General features: G+C 37.7%; 1 protein-coding gene and 1 long non-coding RNA gene across 3 annotated transcripts in view; both read right to left on the bottom strand.

Annotated features, from left to right (window-relative positions):
* Window positions 1-25323, bottom strand: part of LOC309504277 — a 503575-nt gene that overhangs the window by 185436 nt on the left and 292816 nt on the right. The gene's annotated exons all lie outside the window — the stretch shown is intronic.
* Window positions 18541-25323, bottom strand: part of tsc22d3 (TSC22 domain family, member 3) — a 32289-nt gene continuing 25506 nt past the window's right edge. The window contains exons 1-3 of one of the 2 annotated variants that reach the window (XM_082177307.1): window positions 21658-25259; window positions 21422-21473; window positions 18541-19888 (exon numbers count right to left, since the gene is read on the bottom strand). In XM_082177307.1, coding sequence (XP_082033433.1) covers window positions 19631-19888; window positions 21422-21473; window positions 21658-21779 — 432 coding nt within the window. In that variant the 5' untranslated portion in view covers window positions 21780-25259 and the 3' untranslated portion in view covers window positions 18541-19630. Of the gene's footprint in view, window positions 19889-21421; window positions 21474-21657; window positions 25260-25323 lie in introns of those variants that run through there. The other variant, XM_082177306.1, reaches the window with a different exon arrangement.

The following is a 25323-nucleotide window of genomic DNA, read 5'->3' as shown; positions in this document are numbered from 1 at the left end:
TGCTTATGGCTGCATTTATTTGATAAAAAAATACAGTAAAACAGCAACACTGTGAAACAATTTATAATAACTGTTTTGTATTTGAATCTATTGAAAAATGTAATGTATTCCTGTGATGGCAAAGTTACATTTTCAGCATCATTACTCCAGTCTACAGTGTCACATGATCCTTCAGAAATCATTCTAATATGCTGATTTGCTGTTCATATTTTTTATAATAATTATTTTTAAATACTGTCCATTTAGAACTTGACTTGGAAAAGGAAAAATGAAACTAAATTAAATTTAAAAAAATGACGGTACATTTCAATTTAAAACAGAGCTATTTATTGTTCAGGAACAGCATGTGATGTTCTCTGTATATTTTCCAGTGGGAAAATGCTGGTATTGTCCCACTGTTCCGCATGGAAGGCATCTGTATGAGGTTTCATTTGCAAGAGAACAGCTCCAAACATTTGCAGCCATTGGAAAAGTCACGCACAAAGCTTGACCTTGTTGAACGATAGACCACACAGACAAGCATTGCGTGCCAGCTATTGTGTTTACCTCCCACTCACAGGCTCTGGCTTGATGACTTCCTCCAGTCTGAGATGTTGATGAACAGTATGATAGTACATTATATTCCCTTAATTCCACACCATTGTGAGGAATCTTGCATTTACTGTACATGCTGACGTTTCAACCAGACTAAAATGCTCATAAAGTGGACATTTTATTTTATTTTATATTACTTCAAGGTGAATGTCTGTTTATTAATTTTAGATTATGGAAATGTTTGTTTCTGATGCAAATAATTGAAATTGTTTGTACTGAACTCTATATTTTAGCTCTCATTAATTTTTTGTCCCACGTGAACAAACAAGAGTTCAGGAATCGTGAGGACAGGTGGTTTCAGCAACACTGGTGTGAATTGTTTGCCGTTTGGAGCTCATAGAGCATCTGCTGGCCTTAGACAGCGCCCTTGTCTGCTTTAACTGTTATGTAATCCACCGCCTAGCCATGTGCTCTCTTCCCGTTCCTCATTGGCCTAGAGAGACCTTGTATTTGCATATCCTTTCAAAAACGGGGTTGTTGAGATTGAGCTCTGGATTTCTCCACCAATTTACTTGTGCTGCTGACTTTCACATCCAATAAGCTTTTGAATGCTTGACCACATTTCTACAAGCTGCTCGGTTGCATTATCCTGGGGGTGAACTGGATTAACCATAGCAAAGGTCCAGACTGTTTGTTTTTGTCAGAAATACTGCCGAGTGGTCCTGTGAGAAGCAGCCTGTGTCAATAAATGGAAGACTGCTCAGGTTTCTGTTTACGGATATCATATTGTGTGTTCATGCTGGCTTATGCATAAGGCTTTCAACAACAAAATTGTCCTGTTATGTAACATTCGGGGATCCAGATTTGTGTAATCAATTCATGGGAAAGGTATTTTACCCATATATAGACCACAGTAAGCCCAAAATTGCGGCAGCCTCTTGAATCTAGTTTGATTGCAAATGCACTTGGTTTCAATAAATCCTATGGACCACCTAAGATGGCTGGTAAACATTTTTAGTTTAATCTTGCGAGGATAATGAGCTTTAAAATCAAATTAGAAACATATAGATGCCCTTCTGCATAACCACATTATAGGTTTGTAGTTGTAAAATCACACACTCAAAGAACTCAGTAAACATCACACTTTTAGCGCCGTTCTGCCAACCCTTTGTGCTGATGTTTATTTTAGTGTTATAATGGTGCTGGTAGTATATACTGCTTTTTTGCAGAAGGAAATGCTGAAAAGATTAGATCATAACCAGACAAGGATGTTAAAGACTGAAGGGAACCTCTGATTTCCCGTTCGATTATGTAGCCTGTTCTATATCTGCTTCATCTTATTTCATTTTGACAACGGTATTGGAGTCAGGACATGCATTACATTCTCACAGAGGTTTTAATTGTCATTTCAGGTCACATTAGCAGACCAGACGGAAGCATAAATTGCTGTAATTTTACACAAACACACACACACACACACACACACAGAGAGAGTTAACAGACAATAAGTAGGATGATGTCACAGTCAGAAATATGAAAACCCTCAGAGCTGAGAGAACTAGGTTAGATTTTTCAGTAAAGTCACCTTTATGCACAGTATATATCGCTTTATACAGATTGTTTCAAAGCAGCTTTACAGTGATAACAGGTAAATGATGCATTTCGGCTGTTCAGCTGAAGTCAGTTCAGTGTTGATTCGGTTCCATTGTGAAGATAATCAATTATTAAATTAATTCATTTTATTTATAAAGCATTTCTGCAGTTCTTCATCATCCAGCTCAGTTCAGTTCTCATACAACAGCGTCAGTACAGTCAGATCAATAATATTGTTGAATATTAAGTTTCCCCAACCCCAACTAAAGCCGGGTGCACACTGCAATTTATTATAGTCCTTTACGATTGTTCCTTGTCAGACTGTACAAACATGATCCTTGCTGTAAGCCATGTCACACTGTAAGATCTCAGTTTTTATTAATGTCAGACTGTACGATAGTCAAGACGCATTAAAAACAGACGCACGCTAGAAAACTTGTCCGGAGTTAATACATCATCAATCAATGACACGTTCGGTGATGTGAGCTGTGTTACACGCGGGATTGAAATGGTGGCTAAAAAGAAATCTCCAACGTGTATTTTGGTCATGGCTTGTCTTGAAAAAAGAAGACAATTTGACGGCCGTCATAGAAGTCACACTCCAGGACTGTGAGCCAAATCTTTTAACACTGCCAGAATTTCGTTGGAGGTCAAATTTGATCGCAACATCATTAATCGGCTGTCGGTGAACATGTCAAACTAAGGATCAAATACTTCTGATTTTTAGCCTAGGATCAGAGGAATCTTTTAGGATTTGCACAATTTGTCTCAAACGGCCAAATCGTGGCCAAAATTGCACAGTGTGCATCCGGCTTAAAGGTTGTATCAGCGATTTTAGGCCCCCCCAAAAAAAGATCACATTCATCTAATCTTTCCTAAAGATCCGCTAGCGGCTCTGAGATCTGCTCACAAAAACAATTGGTTTCACCAACCACTCAAAACCAAAATAAATAGTGTTCCAACCAATCACCGACAGGGGGTGGGTGTTGAGGTTTTGCACTCATGCACGGCTGCATGCGAAGTCCGAGTCATGAGAGCAAAACCTCACAACACCCACCCCCTGATTGGTTGGAACACTATTTATTTTGGTTTTGAGTGGTTGGTGAAACCAATTGTTTTTGTGTGCAGATCTCAGAGCCTAGGCTGCCTACAGAGACGCGTTTTTTTGACGGCCTGCTTATGGGGCGGGCAGCTAGCGGATCGTTAGAAAAGATTAGATGAATGTGATCATTTATGTTTGGCCCTTTTTTGGGCCTGAAATCGCTGATACAACCTTTAAGCAAGCCAGAGGCGACTATGGCAAGGAACCGAAACTCCACCAGGTGACAAAATGGAGAAAAAACCTTGGGAGAAACCAGGCTCAGTCAGGGGACCAGTCCTCCTCTGGTCAACGAACAAACACGGTGTGATTATGATTCAGGCTGCATCAAATAAGATTGAGCTGTCAATTGTGCTGTCATTTTAAAATTGTAATCAAAATGATTTATGATATGCAGTTAATTAGTCAAATTACTTATTTGCTGTGAAAAGCCTCCACATAAAAACATTATTGTGGAAGTCCATATATTGTTTGTTTTATTACTGAGTCCACAGTAATCCATTACAAAACCGAATGGCCAGCTGAGTGGTTCTATGAAAACTGTTAAGGTTATATTTCCACTTGATATTGTTTTTTGTTGTGTTTTTGTTCGGTTGTGTTTTTAATGAAATTAAAATTAATTATATTTACATTTTCTTACATAAATTCTAAAATAAACCGCATGCTATACGTGATTAACAGTATTTATTTTATTATTATTATTATTTTTATTTTTTTAATGGTTCACATAGCCTACATTTACATGCAAAAACACTAAAAAACAGCAACCACTGGACTGTTGGTTTGAAATGACTGTATTTGTGTGGCCGTTATAGAATTCCATTCATTCATTGCCATCTTGTCTTGCCGAGTGCCAAACATGCTAAAATGCTTAATCTGTATTTTATTGTAGTCCAGTCCAGATTTGAATTCAGATTAACCTTCTTCTTTTTTTTTTCTTTTTTTTTTTTGCCAAGTGTAATTTGATGATCGTGCCCAAACGCATTAACCCCAAACACATTTCCACAACTACTCCAGTCCTTGGAAACAAACGTCTCCAGTGTTTGTTCTTGGACGGTAAATGAAAGCGAGGAAGCTGCTTGTGACCGGGATATGACTGGGTGCTACAGTTCTGCCAGCCGCTCCATTGTAACAAATGTATTTTACAGGGCAGGTTGTTTTGTCTGGCCTGTTTTCTTTGTGGGCTCTTTGCCCTGCAGCCATTTTCCTCAAAGGAAACCTTTCCTTGTCCTTTCTGTTTCATTTCCGAGACTTGCATAAGCCTGTCACACTTTTGTTCTGCTTTGATGGTGCTTATTCTTTGTGACATCTTGTGTACATTACAAAGGCCAATGTCTCACTTAAGCTTTGAAAGGATTGTGACCCATTAAACATACAATATAACAGCTATTTTCTGCTTCCAACACTGAAATCAAAGCTCTGAGGTGGAGGTAACGGAGACAAAGTCAGCTAAATGTTTTGGACTGCATTTAAAAAAAGTCAATACACACTTCCTCTCTCTCTCTCTCTCTTTCTCTCTCTCTCAAGGGGAAAGGAACAAGGCAAATAAAATCTGCCCCTCTTGACAAATATTCCACCAATTGCCAATGGAAACAGTCCTTGGGACAGTGTTTAAAGAGTGATGGATTGAGGGACTTTTGTCCATGCGTTTCTGGGAATTTATTGATATGATTAAGCTCATTTCATTTGCTTGGTTCAGTAGTGGCCTGAACTTTATCAGTCCTTCAAAACAGTGGGAGTTCTCCGCACATGATCCGTGTGATAGGGTTCCTTGGACACAAAGCGGATTTAAAGAGGGAGTGCGGGCGGCCGTCCAACTAGGACAGAATGTACCGCACGAGCCCGCTCACATGCATAAATCTGCATGCAGCTGTCGTTTCGCACCGCTGATGAATCAATGCAGCGTTTGAGTTTGTTATTGCCTTTGGAGTCTGTGCTGACGTAGCTGATGATAGGCAGACTATGCTTTGCGTGTTTTTCACCTTCTCTTGCACAAAATTGCCCAGAGATTCAGTGGTGGGTAGAAAGAGGGAGGGCTGATACTCTAATCCTGTGCTGCATGCGTGTGTTTACACCTCCTCCCTAATGTCATGTGCTCTCATGTGCACTGACTGGCCCTTGTGCAAAGAACTCTGACTGAGCTGGAATGCACATAGCACCACGAATCAGGTTTATTTTAGCTCACATTAAAAGAGAGTTAACTGTTTTGAAATGTTTTCAGCAGAACACCAATGCAATAAACATACACTGGGGAAAGAATATGTAGAATTTTTTTTTTTTTACTCTGAAATCGCTAGTAAATTTCACAATTACAAAGTAACACATTGAATTAAATGTGAATTTTTTAAGCAGAAAAACTTAAGTTATTTTGGATTATGCATTATAAACACATTTATATCCTCTTTTCATTCAGGTTTGGAATGACATGAGGATGAGTATATCTTTTTTTTTTTCACCATTAAATCTTGTGGGGATCAGGAGGGAGCCCAACAGAGTCAAAGACTTTGAAAACCCCTGGTTTAGTAGATGATAGATGATCTGTAATGTGTTTCCCACCTGCAGTCTAGCAGAAACACTTGTGCATTACAACCACAACTCTTTATGAACTACAATTGGATTTCGGCCCTCTATCCACAGTTTGCCCTGTCTTATCAGCATTCCACCCCTCCCCTGCGACCTAGCTGGTGATTTACGCTGGAACTTTGTGGTCACATTTACACTCAATACTAACTTTTTAACAAGAACCAATTGTGCTCCCCAGTGTAAAATCTCTCTCTGCGTGTCTAGCATAGAGAAAGCTTAAATTTATCTTCGTCCAAATGGAGACCGTGAATCCTCAGTAGGTGCAAGCCTTGTTTATTTTCTAATTTTATCTGAATGCATTACTTCAGTGTTGGCTGCCAAAATGCTAGTTTAAATTGGAAGTGTTCAGCATATTTAGTGCGCCAGCACTGGAGCCCCTCCAACTAGTGTAAAAGTGGATGATAAAAAAACCTGAACAAATGTGGTTAACAATTAGGCATTACTGCTGCATCAGTTCGTTTTTTATTTGAGGACAGAGAGATAAATCTTTGATTGTGTAAATAACACTACCCTATTAAATCCAAGAGATCAGAATGTCTAAACAGGCAAGAGTGCCAAACAGGTCAAATGCTTGAAAACACATTAGTTGTACAGGGTCAGAAGTTCCTATCTAATGATCTTGGCTGTGGACGGCCTGGCATAACGCGTGTGGGGTGGAGCTTTGTACTTGGATCAGAACACTTCAACAAGCTGTATTTTGCTTTCAACTTTATCATCCTAAAGAAATTTGCAGATTAACATGTTTTTTCTGTTGCCATTTGATTCAGCGCACACATTAAAAATCAAATAAAAACTGTTAAAAACCACAAAATACATTCAGCTGAAAAATCACCGCTAGTAACGTTTGCTGTAAACCTTACGACCATAAAGTAAAAATTAAAATCTGTTGTATTTAAACATCCTTTCCAAGCTGTGGTGGAAGTGCCAAAGTGTGTATTTATACTCTTAAAACTTTAATTACACTTGTATATCTGCATGTTCAAAGTGAAGTCAGACCATAATCTTTTTCATAGTGTGTGTATGACTGAAATAGCATGAACAGCAGCTCTCTGGAGGTTAAATGAATTAAGCCTATACACTGTATGATTTATAATAGTCCTTTACGAATGTTGCTTGTCAGACTGTATGAACATGATCCCCACTGTAAGCCATGCCACACTGTTGGATCTGTTGTCATTGATGTCACACTGCAGTCAAGACGCGTTAGAAACAGACACATGCGAGACTCGTCTGGAGTTTTACATCATCAATCCGTGACCCGAGCATGCATTACATGCAGGATTGAAATGGTGGCTTGCAAACAAAAACAATCTCTAGCAGTAATTTCGATCATGGCTTGTCTTGAAAAGAAAAATGGAATAAAAGACGATGTGTGTGGCGTGAGTGATGGTTTGTTGTTGTCTCACTAATGTTCTGCATTTGGCGTTGTCGTGGGAGAAGCCACTCTGTAGGACTGTGCGTCAAATCTTCTGACACTGCCAGAATTTCATCAGGTCAAATTTGATCGCACCGGTCATTAATCAACTGTCGTCGACTCGTCAGATTTTGGCCTAGGATCAGAGGATTCTCAACATTTGTCTCAGATAGCCAGATCACGGCCAAAATCATACAGTGTGCACCCTGCTTTAGGAGGAATATAGATACTTGGCACACTTATGTTTTATAAGTGGGGGACATCTAATATGTATTTATGGTTTGATTATCCCTGTCCAACCCCTTTTGCACCATTCTCACTACTTTTTCAGCATCTGTTTTTAATTCAAGATTTTTAATATAATACAATTACCAGAATTAAGATTTTATTTAACTTTAATTATAATTTAGCTTTAAATTTACCGCCATAATAAAAACTAAATAAAGACCAAAAATGCCTCTGAAAATGCCATTTATGTCAGGCATGGTAATATTTCTTTGTTTGTTTGTTTTTTTCTTCTTATATGTCATTACTCATGTTATTGCTCAAGTTTAAAAAGTCTGGGAAGAAGTGAGACTGTAATTTTATTATGTCCAGGTGTTCTGCCAGCGGCTTTCTGAATTCAGTTGAAGTTCATGTTTCACTAAAATTAAAGTAGTCTACTAAATCCATCAAACAATAAACAGTGAGCTAATGTGTGACTAAAATGTCTGGATGTTTCTTCATGTCAAACAGGCATCAAATGAGTGCTTTAGACATCGTGTTATTTCCTTCAACCATTAGATTATTAATTTTTTTGTTTAACTTTGGTTTGTATGTGTTGCAGTTTATTTTTATTTTTTTTTAAAGAGAGGTTCATCCTTCACCCGGAACATTCATTAAACCTGAAAGCATTATTCACTGGCTGAGTGGAGTTGGCCATTGCACAGTCCTTTCTTCAATACCCCAAATCTGCCCTGTGGCATTTCCCATAAAAATGTCTCTCACACACAAATCTAATGCTTGGATTATTTGTTAGTGTCCTTCTTGTAGTTGAGTCTCACAGCTTGCAGTTGAACTGTTTTCATCTTCTGTGTTGATGAGATATGACTATATTTGCCATGCATACAGGAAAGGCGTGTGTTGAACCGTTAGTAAACTAGGACATCTCCCCATCTGCAGTCAATAAACAATGGAATGAATGTTATATAAAAAAGTAAATACACCAATGTGCATGTCATTTGTGTGCAAAGCCCTGGCCCAAGAGTCTTGCATGTGTTTTATAGGATAGTGGTGTTGTGTTTGTGTGGATGAGGTTTGCAGCACACTAATAATCTCTGGCATACTCGTGTGAAGTGCTGCCTTTCCCAAACCACAGGAGAGTTGTAAAAGTCTCTAGAGAACACTATGTTCCTCCTAAGTCTGTTGAAAAATGCTGTTTGTTGAGTATATGTGACAGGTGGGTAGTAATTACCATGTAAAATTATATGACGAAACAAACACAAAAATGTACAGGGAGCCACACTGGCTCAGCTCCATCCTGCATTGCCGTGTAAGCACCATGCAATTAGTCTCGCTCTTCACATTTATTATTTCTCCGTGAATTCCCATATTTAATCTTTAACGGTGCTTGAGGCTTCAAAACAAAAGCAAAAACAAGCTGGATGTTGATGTGTTTGCATTGAAGCACTTAAATCAGCTTATTGCAAGGGCTTTTCTTGTTAATTTATCTTCATTGTGCCAAGTTCAACCGGGTCTGCACTATTTCAGGCTTAAATGATTGATATTGCAGAAGTTCACATATGGAATGCTGTAAATTTCCCACCGCTGGTCTGTTAGAGGCATTTCTTCCCTTGAAGGTGTAAACAGGAAGAGAAACTGATAGGCTTAGGCAGAACTCAAACCGGATAACAATCTCACCATTTAACTAAAACACATCTTAATATTTTTTAAAAGCTTTCATTAATGAAATTAGCAAACATTTAGTTATCATTTTATGTAGAATCCAATTGATTCTGATCAAACTGACACTTCTTGATTGACAAATTCTCCAATTTGTCAGTGAGGTATCAATCATAAAACTTTAACACATCTTTTGAAGGCATCTGTACAGTTCTATTAAAATACAGTACAGTACAGGGAGGTCTATGGTAAATATTTTGAGATTTCATAACTAGGAAAGTGAGAGACGTTAGCACACAGACAGCAGGTTAAGCTCAGGCTGAGTTGAAGCGTGTACCTTGCCAAGGTAGGCTTAATTGTGTCCATTACACTAATGCCTTCTTTATTGCTTTAGACGTGGAACGAAAAGACGGTGGGTTACATAACTGTCTCAATGTCTGATTAGCATGTTCTCATGTCTGTGACTACTCCAAATGTCTTAGCTGTGTAGACAAGGTTGTGCCTCTTTATAGTGAATACGATAGAACTAGTTTCTAATCCTCTCTTTGTGTGTGAATGATTTTTTCCCTACTTTCCAGACTAAGAAAAACAGATCTTGAAAGATTTACTTGGTCCTTTAGAAATGTGCACAGGCCTTGCCCTCAGGAGTAACACATTAAAAGACTCACCCTCACGTTGTTAAAAAAAAAAAAACTACTGTAGAACGCAAATGGAGACTTTCTGAAGAATATATTGGCCTCTTTTTTATATATAATTAAAAAGTAAGTGAGGAGGCTGTCAAGCTCCAAAATGAGAAAGATAGTCCATATATATGTACAATTGCACAACACTGAAAATGTTAACATCTGCCGTAGGTCTGACTTTTTCATTGGTCCAGTTTACAATACATCTGATTTATTCGTAAATCTGACTCCTTCAGTTCTCAAGTTCAACTCACTGACTCAATGATCTGGTTAACAGGTTGCTGGAGGGGAAGATTATCAGTGACTTACAGCCTACATTTTGGCTTATAGTGAAAATCTTCTCACACAAACTGAATGACTTGAAAGATTTGAAATACATAGAGTTGCATGAGTCATATGGATTACTAAATTAAAATAAATGTATGGTGCTTTTACATCTTTTTTGACACTTTAGCCCTCATTCATTGTAGCTGCATAGACCAAAAGTGGACAGCACTTCTGTTTCACTATAGAAAGAAAGTCATACTGGTTTGAGGACAAAATTAGCATTTTTGGGTGAAGTAATCCTTGAAGTTCTCCAAAAACTCAGCGATTTCTCAACAGTGATTGTTTCAGTCAGAGAGTTATTTATTAGGAAAAATGTAAATTTGCCTGTTATATAATTGTTCTGGTTTAAATGAATGTCTTTGTGTAGGTACAGTATGAGAGATAACACGATGTCCTTGTCATTGCGTTGGTGGCTTTAGCCTTTAGCACCATTGTTTAGAAGCATTTTTGTCAACTTCACCCTCACGTCACAGGGGTAAAATTTCCTTAAATAGTATGAGGTCTGGAACTCATGACTCCTGAGTTTCCTGAGGCAGGAAAAACTAAATGGTTTATGTGGTCAAAAATAGCTTGTATTTTCTCAGTTTAGTAGATGCCTGTAAAATCAACATGTACTCACTTGTGGTGGGAATATCATGACCGCTCTCATTGGCCTCCACACCCAGCAACCAGATCAAAACATTTAATATTCTCCTCATTCAGAACACAATTAAAACATGCGAGAATTGAGCTGAAGATATGACATGATCCTACTGTTAATCTAACTGTTGATGGACTAAAGAATGAAAACAACGGGCCCAGCTGCCCTCATTTTATATTTTAGATGCATTTGCAGAGACAATAGCAAGAATGGTTCACCTGTGCAGACGTCGGGCAAACTGCACTCCAAGGCCTCTGTTGTTGGATTAAACCAACGTCATAAGGAAGAGATGAACATCCGGGTTGTGTTTTGAAAACACTCACTTTTAACAATACCTACCCTTGAGGTAATATCCAGTGTTGTTTACTGCATTTAGTTTCCTGTATAGGATTCAGCATTGCCAAGCCAAGCAGATCTAAACTATGATTATTCCACAGTCATGACAGGCGCCACACATAATTCAGAAAAAAATACACAAGTATGCAACGTGCAGCATTACAGTTTTTCTCAGTCGCTTTGGTGCATTTCTCACATCACTATTTACATTTGCACAACAGTTAGTCATTTGTGCACATCATAGTAGCAGTTTCTCATTCCTTCTAACAAATTGCAAATGCTTTTGGACATGCATCAATTGCTTTCATACAACTCTCTGCTGTTTTATAACATTATCATTTGCTTATGTCATGTCAGTCAAAATTAACTATACTTGTGAATGCTGAATAGTCATTCCATATAAAACTAATAGTCCTCATTTCATTGCTTGAGTCATTACATACAAAAATGTTGAACTATTTGTCAAAATCTGTCAAGCAAATTTTACACATTTAAAAAAAATATGTTTTAATCGCCACTCGAGGAGATACTTTCCTCGCTGCATTGCAAGAGAAGATATTCGCTGTGATGTAGATGAAATTATGTGGCCAGACAGAGAGGAACGTCTGGATGTGCATGAATGATTACAGTACTATGTTGTATGTTCAGTTCCAATATGTACTGCAATATTGTTTCCAGTTGTGCACCGCTCTACCCAAAGGGAGTTTATGTTTGTTGTAAATAAGAGTGTATTTTTTCTTTTGCACAATGCTGTGAACAAATTAGAATAGCAAAGAGCATATGCAGTAAAAATGTGAAACATATTCAGTGTCTTGTACTCAGTTACCTCACTAAATACAGTAATGTGTAACTTTACTGTATTTTTCAAATGGCTGTGCAAATAGTATATAGTGCTGTCTTGAGCATTTTCAGGTAGTGTCACCAAGATCTGACTTTTTTGCATTGGAAACATTTACAGAGTAAACTGTCATAATGAAAACATGACAAAGCCATTTGACTATCTTGTTCATAAACAATGGTGTCAGGACTTTTCATCTTGATGACACTGACACTTTCATTGCTTTTGAGGAATGAGCTATCTCCATTTTGAGCAAGTGACACGCTTTTGCAGGTTATCAACTAAGTTTTTCAGTTTGTACTAATTGTTTTGAGAACTGCATTAACTGTTGTGCAAATGTAAATAGTGATGTGAGAAATGCACCAAAGCGACTGAGAAAAACTGTAATACACTGTAAAGAAGTGAGGTAAGCACAGTGTCTAGCATTTTTCCAGCATCTTTTAAGCAACTATTCTCTTGTTATGGAATGTGACCAAGGAGCTGTGTGTTTCAGAAACTAATCTTTCAAACCTGAATGCTTTCCAAGAAAAATTAGCCTCAAGCAGCTCTGCTGATGAATTTTTTTCTTTTCTTTTTTTTCTTTTTCTTTTTTTTCAGTTATCTCTCTGTGGGCATCTGAGATCTGCAAAATTAGATTTCAGATGATGATTCACGAAAAAGAACACCAGACTGCTGTTAACACGCAAGATTATGAAATGCTGAATCTAAGGCATGATGTTCTTCTGTGGTAGAAGGATTCATATTACCTCCACTATAACATATGAAATCTTGTTGGGCAAATATGTCAACACAAACCAAACTGTACCTTATAAGCCAAATAAAATAAAATAAAGACTTTAAACCCTCTGAAATAATGCCATTGTAGGTAGATAGATAGATAGATAGATAGATAGATAGATAGATAGATAGATAGATAGATAGATAGATAGATAGATAGATAGATAGATAGATAGATAGATAGATTGATAGATAGATAGATAGATAGATAGATAGATAGATAGATAGATAGATAGATAGATAGATAGATAGATAGATAGATAGATAGATAGATAGATAGATAGATAGATAGATAGATAGATAGATAGATAGATAGATAGATAGATAGATACTATGGATGGATGGATGGATGAATTGCTTTCACACCTTCATGGTCTTTTGAGATGGTCAGTGGGTTGTCTGTGGGAGTGGAGAGTGTATTTATGGCTGGAGACATGCTGAGATCATTCCCAGGGGATCCAAGTGTTGATTGGCTGAGAATCATGATCAGGACAAACAGACGCTCTGGTATTCCTTCATGCTGCTGCATGTGAGCAGAAGGAAAGCACCTTTCAATATTCTGCATGCAAATCAAGTAGGAGTTTCACATTCCACGCTTGACATTCAGTAAGCAATACAAGGTATTTCTTTGTTTCTTATTCACAGGCAGTTTTTTGCTTTGTACCTAGACTAGGTACTAGGACTGTCAAGCGTGAGGTGTCCTTAAGACAGATGCTTTAAATTCCAAGAACTGATGTGACTAGACTATTTGCATTAGTCACTTCATAATTGTTGTACACTGTTTTGCAACTGGTATTTGGGAACAACAACTCCATATGTGCATATTTAATAGAATACAAAGGCTTCTTTACTTTGATGGTCTCAACAGCACTTGGCCATATGAGTCTCTTAAAAGAGAGTAAGATTCATAAGATATTTCACAAGCAACAATAATAGAGTCTTCCGTGTTACAATTGGCTGTTTTTCTGCTTTTTACACACTCATGTGAAATTAAAACTGTTTGAACTTTCCCTAGGGGACCTGCAGAGGTTAAAGTTCCACTGGTTTTGCAACAGCATCCCAGGTGAGACATCTGCCCCCCAGTCGGCCTGTACTCTACCCTGCACTCACATGCATTCGCCACATATAAAGTTATACAACAACACAATACAGCAGCAATTTAACTGCTCAGATAACATTCTTAAACACAAATCCATGCTGCTCTGAATACTATATCCTTTTAGGGGAAAAAAATGTTGACCTGTCTGGTACACGCATCACATTACTTACAAATCAAGTTAAGTCAGATTTATTTGTATAGCGCTTTTCACAATACACATTGTTTCAAGTAGCTTTACAGAAAGATATACTGTATATATGAATCTTTGTTAATAAAGAGCTATAGTTATAAAATGTAGTTACATTTTGCAATGAAACTAGTCAAGCAGTTGAGATTTGCTATATAGTAAATATCGCTTTACGTAAGTGTATTTGATAGTTATATTATGCAATTTCCATTTTGCAGCAATATAAACAATCACATAGCTGAGATTGTATATAGGCCTACCTTAATGCGTGTATACTGTCTATATGCAGGCAAAGTAGGACGTACTATATATAACTTTTAAAATATCACTGGCGAAAATGTTACATTCTTTCAACGATATCACAATCAAGTTGAGATTTGCAATATAGTATATATGCTGTTTATACTTGATGAAACCTGTGAGGTTTTGTTACATTTTTAACAATTTGGTGTAGTGACAAGCCTAATTACAATTTGGTGATGTGTATCACAGACATAGTTCAGCGATGTATATAAATAACAGGGTTCAAAATTTTGATATCACCCACCCCTAAGCAGTTTATCTGAGGAGTTGATTGAATCTTTAATCTTAAATAATATCTTTTAATCAAATCTAGCAAAACAACTCCCAGAAACCCAACAATTTTGAGGTACTCGGGTTCATCATGAAAAAGTTATGTAATAAGAGCACATCATTTTCCCCATGACACACCTCAGTGCTAGAAAACAAACTGTGCTTGTCTCGTGTTAGGACTCTGAATTCGAGGCTTTCCTCTCAAATCCTCAACCTCATGCTGGTGGCCTTTGTTCTGCCCCACTTGGTCAAAATAAGGTGTTCCAAGCACATTCTTTGCGAGACTGGTACCACAGAGGAGCACACAGACACACAGTGTTTCACAGAGTTTTCCAAACCCCTGGGGAAAGATGGACACGGTTCCTCTCAGATCTAATGCGTCTAGGAAGAATTCCAGCACTGTTAAATTAGAGCACCTTCCCTTCTCCCTCCTACAAAGAGTCTCTTTTTGAGGAGAGCCTAATTAAAGCCTCTCAGATAAAGTTGGAGGATCTTTATTGATATATTTATACCCTCCTCATTTAAAACTCATCAAGTTGAGGGACTAACAAACATAAGTTCTGTATTTTCCTGCAACTCAGAGTCATTGGCCAACTTATGTTGGTATATTTGACCTCTTGCACCAGCCCAGAGATTAGTAAAGAGTTTAGGGTGGAAACTACTACCCATATGTGTTTGTGAGGCAACATCCTTTTATGGCCGTGTGAAAGTAACTAATGTTGGTTTCCAAATCCTCTTTCTATAGGTGGAGTGTGGTAAGCTTATCACATTCCCACACCCTTAGAAATCTGTAAAAACAAGAGCAATAGTGGCTTACCTCAAATAAACAGAACATTTGGTCTTGTGAAAAAAATGCACAAAATGCTCTATCATAAGAGATAGTTGTGTGTATGTTAATGGGAATAAACAAGATGTTGTCGTAAATTATACTTGGAGGCAAATTAAATTCATTAGTCGCCAACTATTCACGGTTTACTGCTTCTGCAAAACAGAGAGACCATTTAGAAGATTATATTTTAAGAATGACCAGTTAATAGTCATGAGAGACTTTTTGGATGAAAATGATTTGGGTCAAACTGGCTTGGGTAGATACTGAGATAAAACACCCAAAGTAATATTAGAGAACTTGAAAAGATTCAATACTTTTATTCTGACTGTATACATTAAGTCTGACTGCAACTTCATGAGTCTTCAAGGTCATTAATTTGTGCATACACAGACATAAGTCTTGCAAAACATGCTGTCGCATCACAGAAAATCTGAAATTGTGGTTTGTACAATGGAAATTTTATACATATCTGTGGTTATGACTTATATGCAACCCAAGTTGAACAATGGGTCATGTACCGGTATTTGTTTGCCTTTTATGTCTGAAGTAGATTGACCATACGCCTAGCACTACTCTAGAAACCTTTTACAATGATTCTTGTATTCCAGTGGAATTTCCTATAATCTAATTCTAAATTATATAATGAAAAATGATCATGTATTTTAAATATAAGTAAGTTATAGAACTCTTGAATATTTGGATTCGGGCGTCAGTTTCTCTGATGTAATTCAATGGAAAATTTGCAGCAATTTTTAATTACTCATTTTGGTAGCAGGATACCAGTCAGTGCATTGCATAAAAGTAGTAAACACTTTGGGCTCCTAATGACTTTGTCTATTTATACTGTCAACTTACTTCTTAAGGATCTAAAAAAAAAAATATTCCCGAAGTAAACATCTCTCATTTGCCTCTGTCTCTACAGGATGCACCTGGGAGCGAGAAGCTGTTTGTATAAAGTGAGAATGAGGTAACACCGTTTACACTGCGGATCACACTCAATAATTTTCCACAACAGGGTATTAGATCTGAGGCTTAGGAAATAATGTCACTCCACTGAAATATGGCACAAACAGCCTACTCTGAGCCTATATTTACATACAGAACAAACAAGTAAATGTATCAGTGCACTGTAACTCGCTCGCATGCAAACCCGGCCACACTTCACCAGGCCTTGACGTAGAAATCCGCCCACTACACCAAACTGAAACAGATGTTTGGGAGTTGCATAACAGCAGAGGTCTTGCAGCTGTTTTGGGAAGCAGAACAAATGCCAGATCACCACTGAATCCACTCTGAGTCTGAACATTGAACCATTGAACATTGTCCATGGTTGTTTACTCCAGTCCAAAAATACCATGAACAAAAACTTGGTTACACTTACTTAATGCCTTTATATATAATGCATTATAAATGTATTTTAATGCATTAATTATGCCTGGTAATGCACCTTATAATGCATTGCATGGTCTCGTGAATAATTGTAACCACAGGTATAAAACATTATAATACTAATCTATTAATTGAACACACCTTTAGAAAGCATAATGCATTGAAACACGACAAACAACCAATTTCAGATGTAACAAGGAATCGGATCATGTTATAATGCATTTTAACTTTGGTTACTATTATTTATGAAACGATATACGTAATGCATTATAATATAACATTGTCAATACCTTTATAATGCATTAATCATAAAGGCTTTGATTCAATTGTTACCAAAGCTTTATTATTGTTATTTATTTATATTATGGTTAATATTATAATACTATAACATTATTATTATTATTATTATTTAGTTTGTTGGTTACTTAGTTATTTGCCAAAAGAAGTTATCTTGTCTATTACACAATGAAGTAACATAATATGAACCTTCGGTAACACTTTATTTTACAGACTCCTTGTTACATGTACTTATTGTATAACAGTAAATTATGCATAATTACAAGTAACTAACCCTAAACCAAACCCTATTTCTAATCCTATCCTATAGTAAGTAGATGTTGTTAATTGATATTACTCAGTATGCAAATGTATAATTACACTGTAACAAGGACAAGGACACCTTAAAATAAAGTGTAACCCAGTCTTCATATTCACATAAACTTCACGAATATTTATTCATGTGTTTATTTTGAATGTGTGGTTTGTCTATTCTGTTTGATATTCTAGTTTGATAGATAGCTTGATGTTAATAACGGCAATAAAACATGAATGAAACATCAGATCAGAGTGCATTTGTATTCTGATATTTCCAGAAGTGATTTCCTTTTAAACCTCCACCCATCTGCAATAGGACCCAGAGGACGTGACCCGCCGGAACCGCATAATCTTTTGAATATACTTTATTACCGTCTACCTTATAGGAACTTCTGAAGAATACTGAGATGTGGGTCTTACATAGAAGTCGTACATAAGGGAGAGGATTGAGTTACACTGAGCGTGCCTTTCCTAAGAAGAGAAAGATGAGGGTTTCACACGCCATGATCTGTTTTCTCACTATGCTTTGCCCCAAAGCCTTGTGGATAACTTCAGCACAGTAGCCATTGTGCACTTAGCTCTAGATCTGTGTATGTACATAAACATCTGCAATTAAACCCTCTTTTTTCCATGTATAGTTTTTTTTAATAGTTATTTTGATAGTCCAGTGGAAAGTCCAAACTTAGCATATTTTATTATCATGCACATGGTGCCACGCTCACTGAGGTCAATGACATTTATCTTTATATATATATGTAATTACTGGAAAGAATTTGATTATTCATATAAAGAAGTTTCATTGCATGTAGTAAAATGTGAGCAGCAAGTGATGTCAGTGCATACTTGAATAGCAAATGTCTATCATAAACTACCATGCATGCTAAGAGGATATTATTGGTCTAAAGAATTGCTTTGTGAAGGCCTTATCTTCCATGCATGAACTTTACTCATGTAGTGTCAAACACCTCATCTTTAAAAGACTCTCAGTCTTATATTGAGCCTAAGGAAGATTGCTCTGATTTTACATCTCATTTAAAGTTGGAATTTTTATAGATGCTAAGAATCTGATTGTAACTTCTAAGAGGTCGTATATGCACTAAATATGAAACTACAGAAAATGTTCTTGTCCTTCATGAAGAAAAAGCAAAAGATCTGAGGGTAGTATTTAGTGTAAACATCAGGTTTATTGCAATGTGCATTTTGCATCCATAAATCGTTTAAAAAAAAACACATCATGGACACAATAAAGCAACAATACCCATGTTACAAAAAGACTGCTGTCATAAAACTTCTTCCTGTGAAAAGTTACACATGGTCCTGTTGGCTTGTGAGTATTAGGCAAGTCTTTGGTGGTTAGAAAACACAAAGTTCATTGAAAAACATGCGGCCTCCTTCAGACACCATCGTGCCTGTTAGTTGGTTGGCATAGAAGGTCAACAGAACACACGTTCGACATGTCAGCAGAACATTCGCAGCAACATTATCCGCCCTTCACCTCCGTCCGTTTCAGAACATTTCGCTTTACATCAGGTGCTAATTTACAGAACTATAGCAAATGTATACAGATTTTCATTCCCACAAAAAGAAAAAAATCATTTTTACACACAGCCCACATAAACAAGTTGATTTTGTTCCTTTTCAAAACACAAACAAGCAATAATCCCCATAAGCAGCAGGCCCCATCTGCAGAGATACAAGCGATGCTATACAAATCATATGGCAGGAGTCACCGCTGTGGACGAGAGGACCGGTGCTCCGTACAGGTCCGTCTCAAGCGTCCTGAACTACGGGAGCTAAGAATGTCCACAGCACTAGGGATCAGTGACACGGAGGGCAGGAACAAGAGTCCCGTACAGCTTGCGTCAGGTGGGGCTCTCGTGAGACTGTGGGGGCATCTCGTAGGGACGTACATTTCCTTGGCTTGACCGAAGATGCGCTCTTGGCCAGCTCCATCAGGCAAACCCCTCTCCGTCTCTTCGTGAGAGGGACCAAAGGAAAGCAAGGCTGGGGCCCCCTTCCAAGCAAGGGGCACGTCAGTCCCGTTGTACAGTAACCTCAGACGTCTACATCTCTCTCTTTTCCATGTTAGTCCGAAGAGATTGTCGGATAATACAGAACTTGGCCACTGGTACGTCGTAATGCTTTCATTTCAGGTCAGGTTGAATCTGTACAGCCAGCTTCATCTTGAAGTTGCATATCTGGAGGTCCATTTCAGGTGAGAGCTGTGGCTCTGCCCGCCCCATGGCAGAGCCACTTATACAGCAGACCCCGTGCTGATGTACTGGTGCTCGTTGTTCTCGGGGGAGCCCAGCTCCAGAGGCTCCAGGGGGAGGCTGGAGTCTGAGGGCAGACGGGACTGAAACTTCTCCAGCTGCTCTGGGCTCGCCAGGTTCTTCAGCAGGCTGTTCTCACGCTCCAACTGGTTGTTTTTCTCTGCCAGCTCCTTGATCTGCTCCTTCAAGATCTCCACTTCTTCTCTGACTGCATACATTAAGTGATTCTTTACAAGATCCTACAAGAGAAATACAGAGAATTGAGTTTCCATGATCACACCAAAACATACTCTCAGACTATTAAATACATTGAAACAGATCTGTTTGCATGTGGAATTAATGTATGAACTCCTTCTGAGAAGTTAGCTAATTGAGCACATGTATTTTACTCCTTGAATAGCCCAATGAAATAAACTGTCATTTATTCAGGGTTCCTGAATTTGTAATGACAACAACTGTACATTATGTTCTATCATTGTGAGGGAAAGAGAATCCAAGGGGCTGTTTACACAATATCGTTTTAATTAAAAACTGAAAACTTTGTATGCGTTTAGGCCATTCATTTACACGACAACAGCGTTTTTGGGGCCTGAAAACACAAACTTTAATAAATAAATAAAAAAAGATTCAAAGTGGAAGTGTTTGAAAACTAAATCGCTATTTTCTGTAAAGTTAAAAAACGCAAATTTGTGAAAACGGTGACGCCATGCGCATGCATATTACATGTTCAGTCTATGGGCGCGTAGTATTTCTTTACAAAGTCATATCGCCAACTACTGGCCTAGTATGAGTAATACAGCATTTTTTGTTGTTTTAGCTGATCAGTGTGAACGGGATCGTTTTGACAATGTTGTCGTCTGTACGTGAAAAACGCAAAAGAAAAACTTTTCCGTTTTTAGTATATAAATGTAATGTTTAGTCATGTTTAATAAATGCATGTTTCCTATTTGTATTTGAATTTTTTTTTTTTATGTGAATCAAGTTATTGCAATTCAAATGTTTACATCTATTGTGAGCATGATTTATATACTGTAAGACAGAGTAATTGTATACTTTAATAACAGATCATTTAAATATTATTTGTACCAGATATGGTAGTTAAAGATATGCATTTGCTTTTATAGTTAAATAGTACTAATATGAGTTTAATACCCTTTAAAAGGGGAAAAAAATGGTAACATATATTACTAGGGGGTTAAATGGGTTAAAACACACTTTTACTATCAGGTAATTGTGATGTTGGGAATTTAAGAATAATTATCTAAGAATCCTTTAATACATATTTATTTTGCTTAATCTACAATCAAGTTAATTATTCAAATGTGTCTCTGGGTTAACATAAATGTTTACATATATTGTGAGCATTATGTATACTATAATGAGCCATCTTAATACATTAATAAAATACTTTTCAGATTATTTGTGCCAAATATGGTAGTTATGATCTGCTTTTCATTTATAATTAATAGTAATGTTTAATAAATAAATAAATAAATAAAGTAAATAGTACATTGACTTTTGGTTACAGATGTTACTGGGGGGATTAAATGGGTTAAACAATGACTTGCTTTATATAAAATGGTGCATGTGGTGTTGTACAGCAACCTTTGACTTTTACTGCAGGTGGGCAAACAAAGCATATGCAATGAATGTATGCAGCAGCTCTAGACTAGAGCGTGCCACAGCTCTGGTTACAGCCTACACAGAAACTAGATACTTTCCACTGCAGTTCTACAAACATCTGATCATAGTGTTAAAATAATATATCTTACCATTGCTTGTTCGATCTTGTTGTCAATTGCCACAACGCTTGCGCCAGAGGCACTGCAAAAGACAAAGACACAAAGTATTAAAACGCAGTTCAGACAGTGCAGTAACGTTAGTAAACAAGCTTTGTGCGTGACTCCTATTCTGTGGCGATGCAACAAAACAGCAAACTAATATTTATGCCCGACTGTAATCCTGTCGACTGTCAAAAGCATCTAATAATCTCGTAAAATCGGCATACCTGTTGTCTAGTTTGACCGACACTACATCCCCTCCAAGGAATGATGAGAAGAAGGAGATGGAGAAATTGTGTAGCTGATAGACTGCGAGCTCCATTGGCGTTTTAAACATCTCCGTGCTCATGTTGAGTACAAGACCCGTCTGAATAATACTTCTCGCCACGTTTGCGACTTGTTTGAACACGATTTTAAGATCCTGGTTGTTTGTGTTGCGTTGCTCTGTAGCAATACGCGCAGATAAAACCGGGCACTATGAGTGAACTAGGAGCGGTTTCAGAGAAACGCTGTCGGCAAGTGATGCTATTTCTGCCGCAGCGGGCTTTTATACTCCGCTCGGTGACGTCACATGACGCGCGCATGTTTTATTCAAATGAGGTTTGTGGCATAGATTTTCGTTTTGCCCTCTCACTGAACTCTCCTAAAGAACACACAGCATGCAGCAGCAGCAAACCGCGGGACAAACCTCCACAACATATCAACACAAACAAGACGTTTTCCCGCGTTATGACATGCCTCGTGAAATATATAGCTGCCCTATTACTAATGCACAAGTCTTATCCATGTAAAGTTGTCACTTTAAGGAACCACGCGTTCCTATAAACCTAAGTAATTTGTTACATGGTGAAAATCAGTAGCCTAATTGAGCAATTTTATTAATAGTAAATTGACCGAATTGGTCTTTCAATCGATGCCTCCAGGTCTTCATAAGTTTATAGTTTTGCAGTTGACTGCTTAGAGATACGGAGAACTGGATGGGAAAGATGAATCAATAGAATTTTCTCACAACACTTTTTTCCCTAATGTTTAACTTCAGCCTTTAGTGCCTCTAGTGGCCAAACTGTGTATAACAGTCATAAACACATGCTCAACCAAACTTGGAATCAAAGTCACTGGCACTTTGATATCAGTAAGCTAATATTTGCACATTTTGCTCATTTAGAACATAAACACACTGTTTCGCTGTCCATCAGTTTACTTTTTAACATTAAAGCTAATGAGTCCATAATAAAAGAATACAACAGTAAAGTCCTCAGCAAGTACATTTTAACGCATTTTACAACGTTGCAGTTATAAAACAGTGTGAAAGAAACCACACCAAAAAAATAAACAAAAATATAAGTAACCAAAACAAATGTTTTAATCCCTCTATTATACCTATATAATAACTATATAATAATATAAACTATAACAAAATCAAACATACATTTTGTCCAACTTATAAACTTGCATGGCTTACAAACAGACACTGTTATTATTCACGTAATATCTCCTTTGTGAATTGAATTTTTGGGGGAAATCGTTTTATGGGACATGCTAGCAACATTGCACAATGCAAAGTTATGAAAATGAATCTATATTACAGTATGTCACAAAACGTAATTTTACGGACATTATAGACTCTTTCACTACATTTTACAATCTATCATCTATCGTTCCTGAGCAGAGCAAGAATTTGTTTGGATCCTAGTGTAGCCCTTTAAAAGGGGACGGCTCGAAGTTGATCCTCCTAATGAGACTTTACAGAAAAGCACAAATTAGTCACCGTAGTGCTGTCACTTTCCATTTCATGCAGAGTTAGTTAAGCTGACAGATTAGATTTCAGAGGAACGCTCCAGAAAGAGTTAACCGAACTCCTGGTGAGCTGTTACAGTCAGGATAATTGGCAAGTGCTTGTACAGTTTGTACTGTATGAAATGATAATCATCCCTCAGACGAAGAGGGAAAGACCATGAAGTGGCTTCTTAATTTGAAGAGTTATGCCTCGTGAGAGTCTGCAGGCAATGAAGTGTCAACAGAACCTCCCTGTTACAAAGTACTGCTAATAGTGTGTTAATCGTCGTCATTTTAGTGACGTGACAAAACCAGGACAACCAGCCTCTCTGGCACAGAGAAAGCTGCATGCATTACATTCCAAGGAAACCGGGACTGACAAATCAATTTGCTTAAAAATTGTTCGGTATTGAATAAATGATAACTTTCACATTGTTTTGATGCAGCCAGATGAGCAAACAGATGCTTCATTCAACCGCCACTCGTACATCACAGTAAACACAGATGTGCCATTGTACAGTATGTCTCCGTCTGTCACCATGGCCAGGGTGGAGATGTCCCAGACACTCTCCGATAAACAAATGCTTTACACTGCTACTAAACAAGGTTGGAAACTTTAAGACTGGTCTCAGTGTATATATATATATATTATGTTCAATACAGTTATACTGAGTGGCACTAATTATTTACTCTTGCAACAAGACTTCATTTAATAAAAACCCACAAAACAGGATTAGAGTTCTCAAGACACACCTAACCATACTTGGTTAACTTAGTTAGCGTTTGCGTACTCAAGAACACACCAATAATCCCTACGAAAGAATGTGTGGAATGACATATCTCTGTCGAGTTTGCATTCTGTGAATAGCTGCTGCTTATTAGGTCAAAAAATTAAATCTAGTTTCTTTAGGAGGACAGCAATAGAGAGACCCTCGCCATAGTGAAGAATAAAATATGTAAATAGCATCATCAGTGTAAGCTCTTGAGTTAGTATCCTACGAATTGAAAAAACAAGTTATGCAATACGTCTGTAAGTAACATGATCCACAAGCGATGAATCCGGTAATGCACTTTGCTGACTGTCTGTAACGTAACGATTTTTCACACCTTGTAGAGCAAGTCCTGCAGTATTCGCCAGTTTGAGTGGTTAGACCAGACTAACTTTCCTCGCTCACATTCACACCTATACACAATTAATCCATCAGCTGTCAGTTGTAATGATACACTCACGCAACATTCTTACACTTACCGCCTGTCCCTCTTCTTAAATAGACTAGGTGAGTAAATAGGTGGCAAACTCATGGCTGTTGCCCTGTGGACGGTCACTATGAACAAGTCTCTGCGGATGCAGCCCAAGATGCAACCTTGCGACTCGAGCAGCGTGGATGGTGTGAAAATGCCCATTCTCTATTAGATGGGAGGGAGGTGGACATACAGAGATGTTGTGTCTTGTTTTCTCTGTTCACTCTCTGTCTGTCAGAGATATGGAGAATATGGAGAATTTCTTTTTTTTCCACATAGGAAGTTTGATTAGCGACTCTAGTAACAACATGATTGAGAGCAGAATATTCTGAGTATGATAAATGATTAAAGTCAACAAAATGACAACGCTATACAAATGGAGTCTCACTGTACCCTGCTTACACCTGGTATTAAGATGCGTTTTGGTCGATCGGATCACAAGTGGATGACGCTAAATACAGGTGTAAACAGGGTCTAAAACGGTTTGAGCTTGTCCACTTTCAACCACTTCCAGAGGTAGTTGAAAACGCATTCATCCGGATTGCTTTCATGGTGTAGACGCTCATGTGGTCGAATGCATTCGAACAGCCACAAAAGATCACCTACTCTACGCCTACGGAATTAATGCATTATGGGACGCGCGCTAGCCAGACGGGATTTAAACTTTGTCAGCTAAAGACCCAAGTTTGGTTTGAAGACGAAAAACGCACCAAGCACGATGTTCTCTCACCATTCCTGGTTTCTAACACGCACTCACAGCGTTCGGCGTGATCTTGCGGCTTTCAGAGCAGAAACGAAAGCTACTGCTCTCCGTATGTTTTTCGGTCGTGTTCATATGTAAATTTCGTCCAATAAAAAAAGTCCAAAAAAGTCCA

Source organism: Leuciscus leuciscus (genome assembly GCF_965113295.1).
Source record: "Leuciscus leuciscus genome assembly, chromosome: 8".
Lineage (NCBI taxonomy): Eukaryota > Metazoa > Chordata > Actinopteri > Cypriniformes > Leuciscidae > Leuciscus > Leuciscus leuciscus.
The sequence above is the reverse complement of the archived record's forward strand: the minus strand, read 5'-3'. Positions and strand labels throughout refer to the sequence as shown.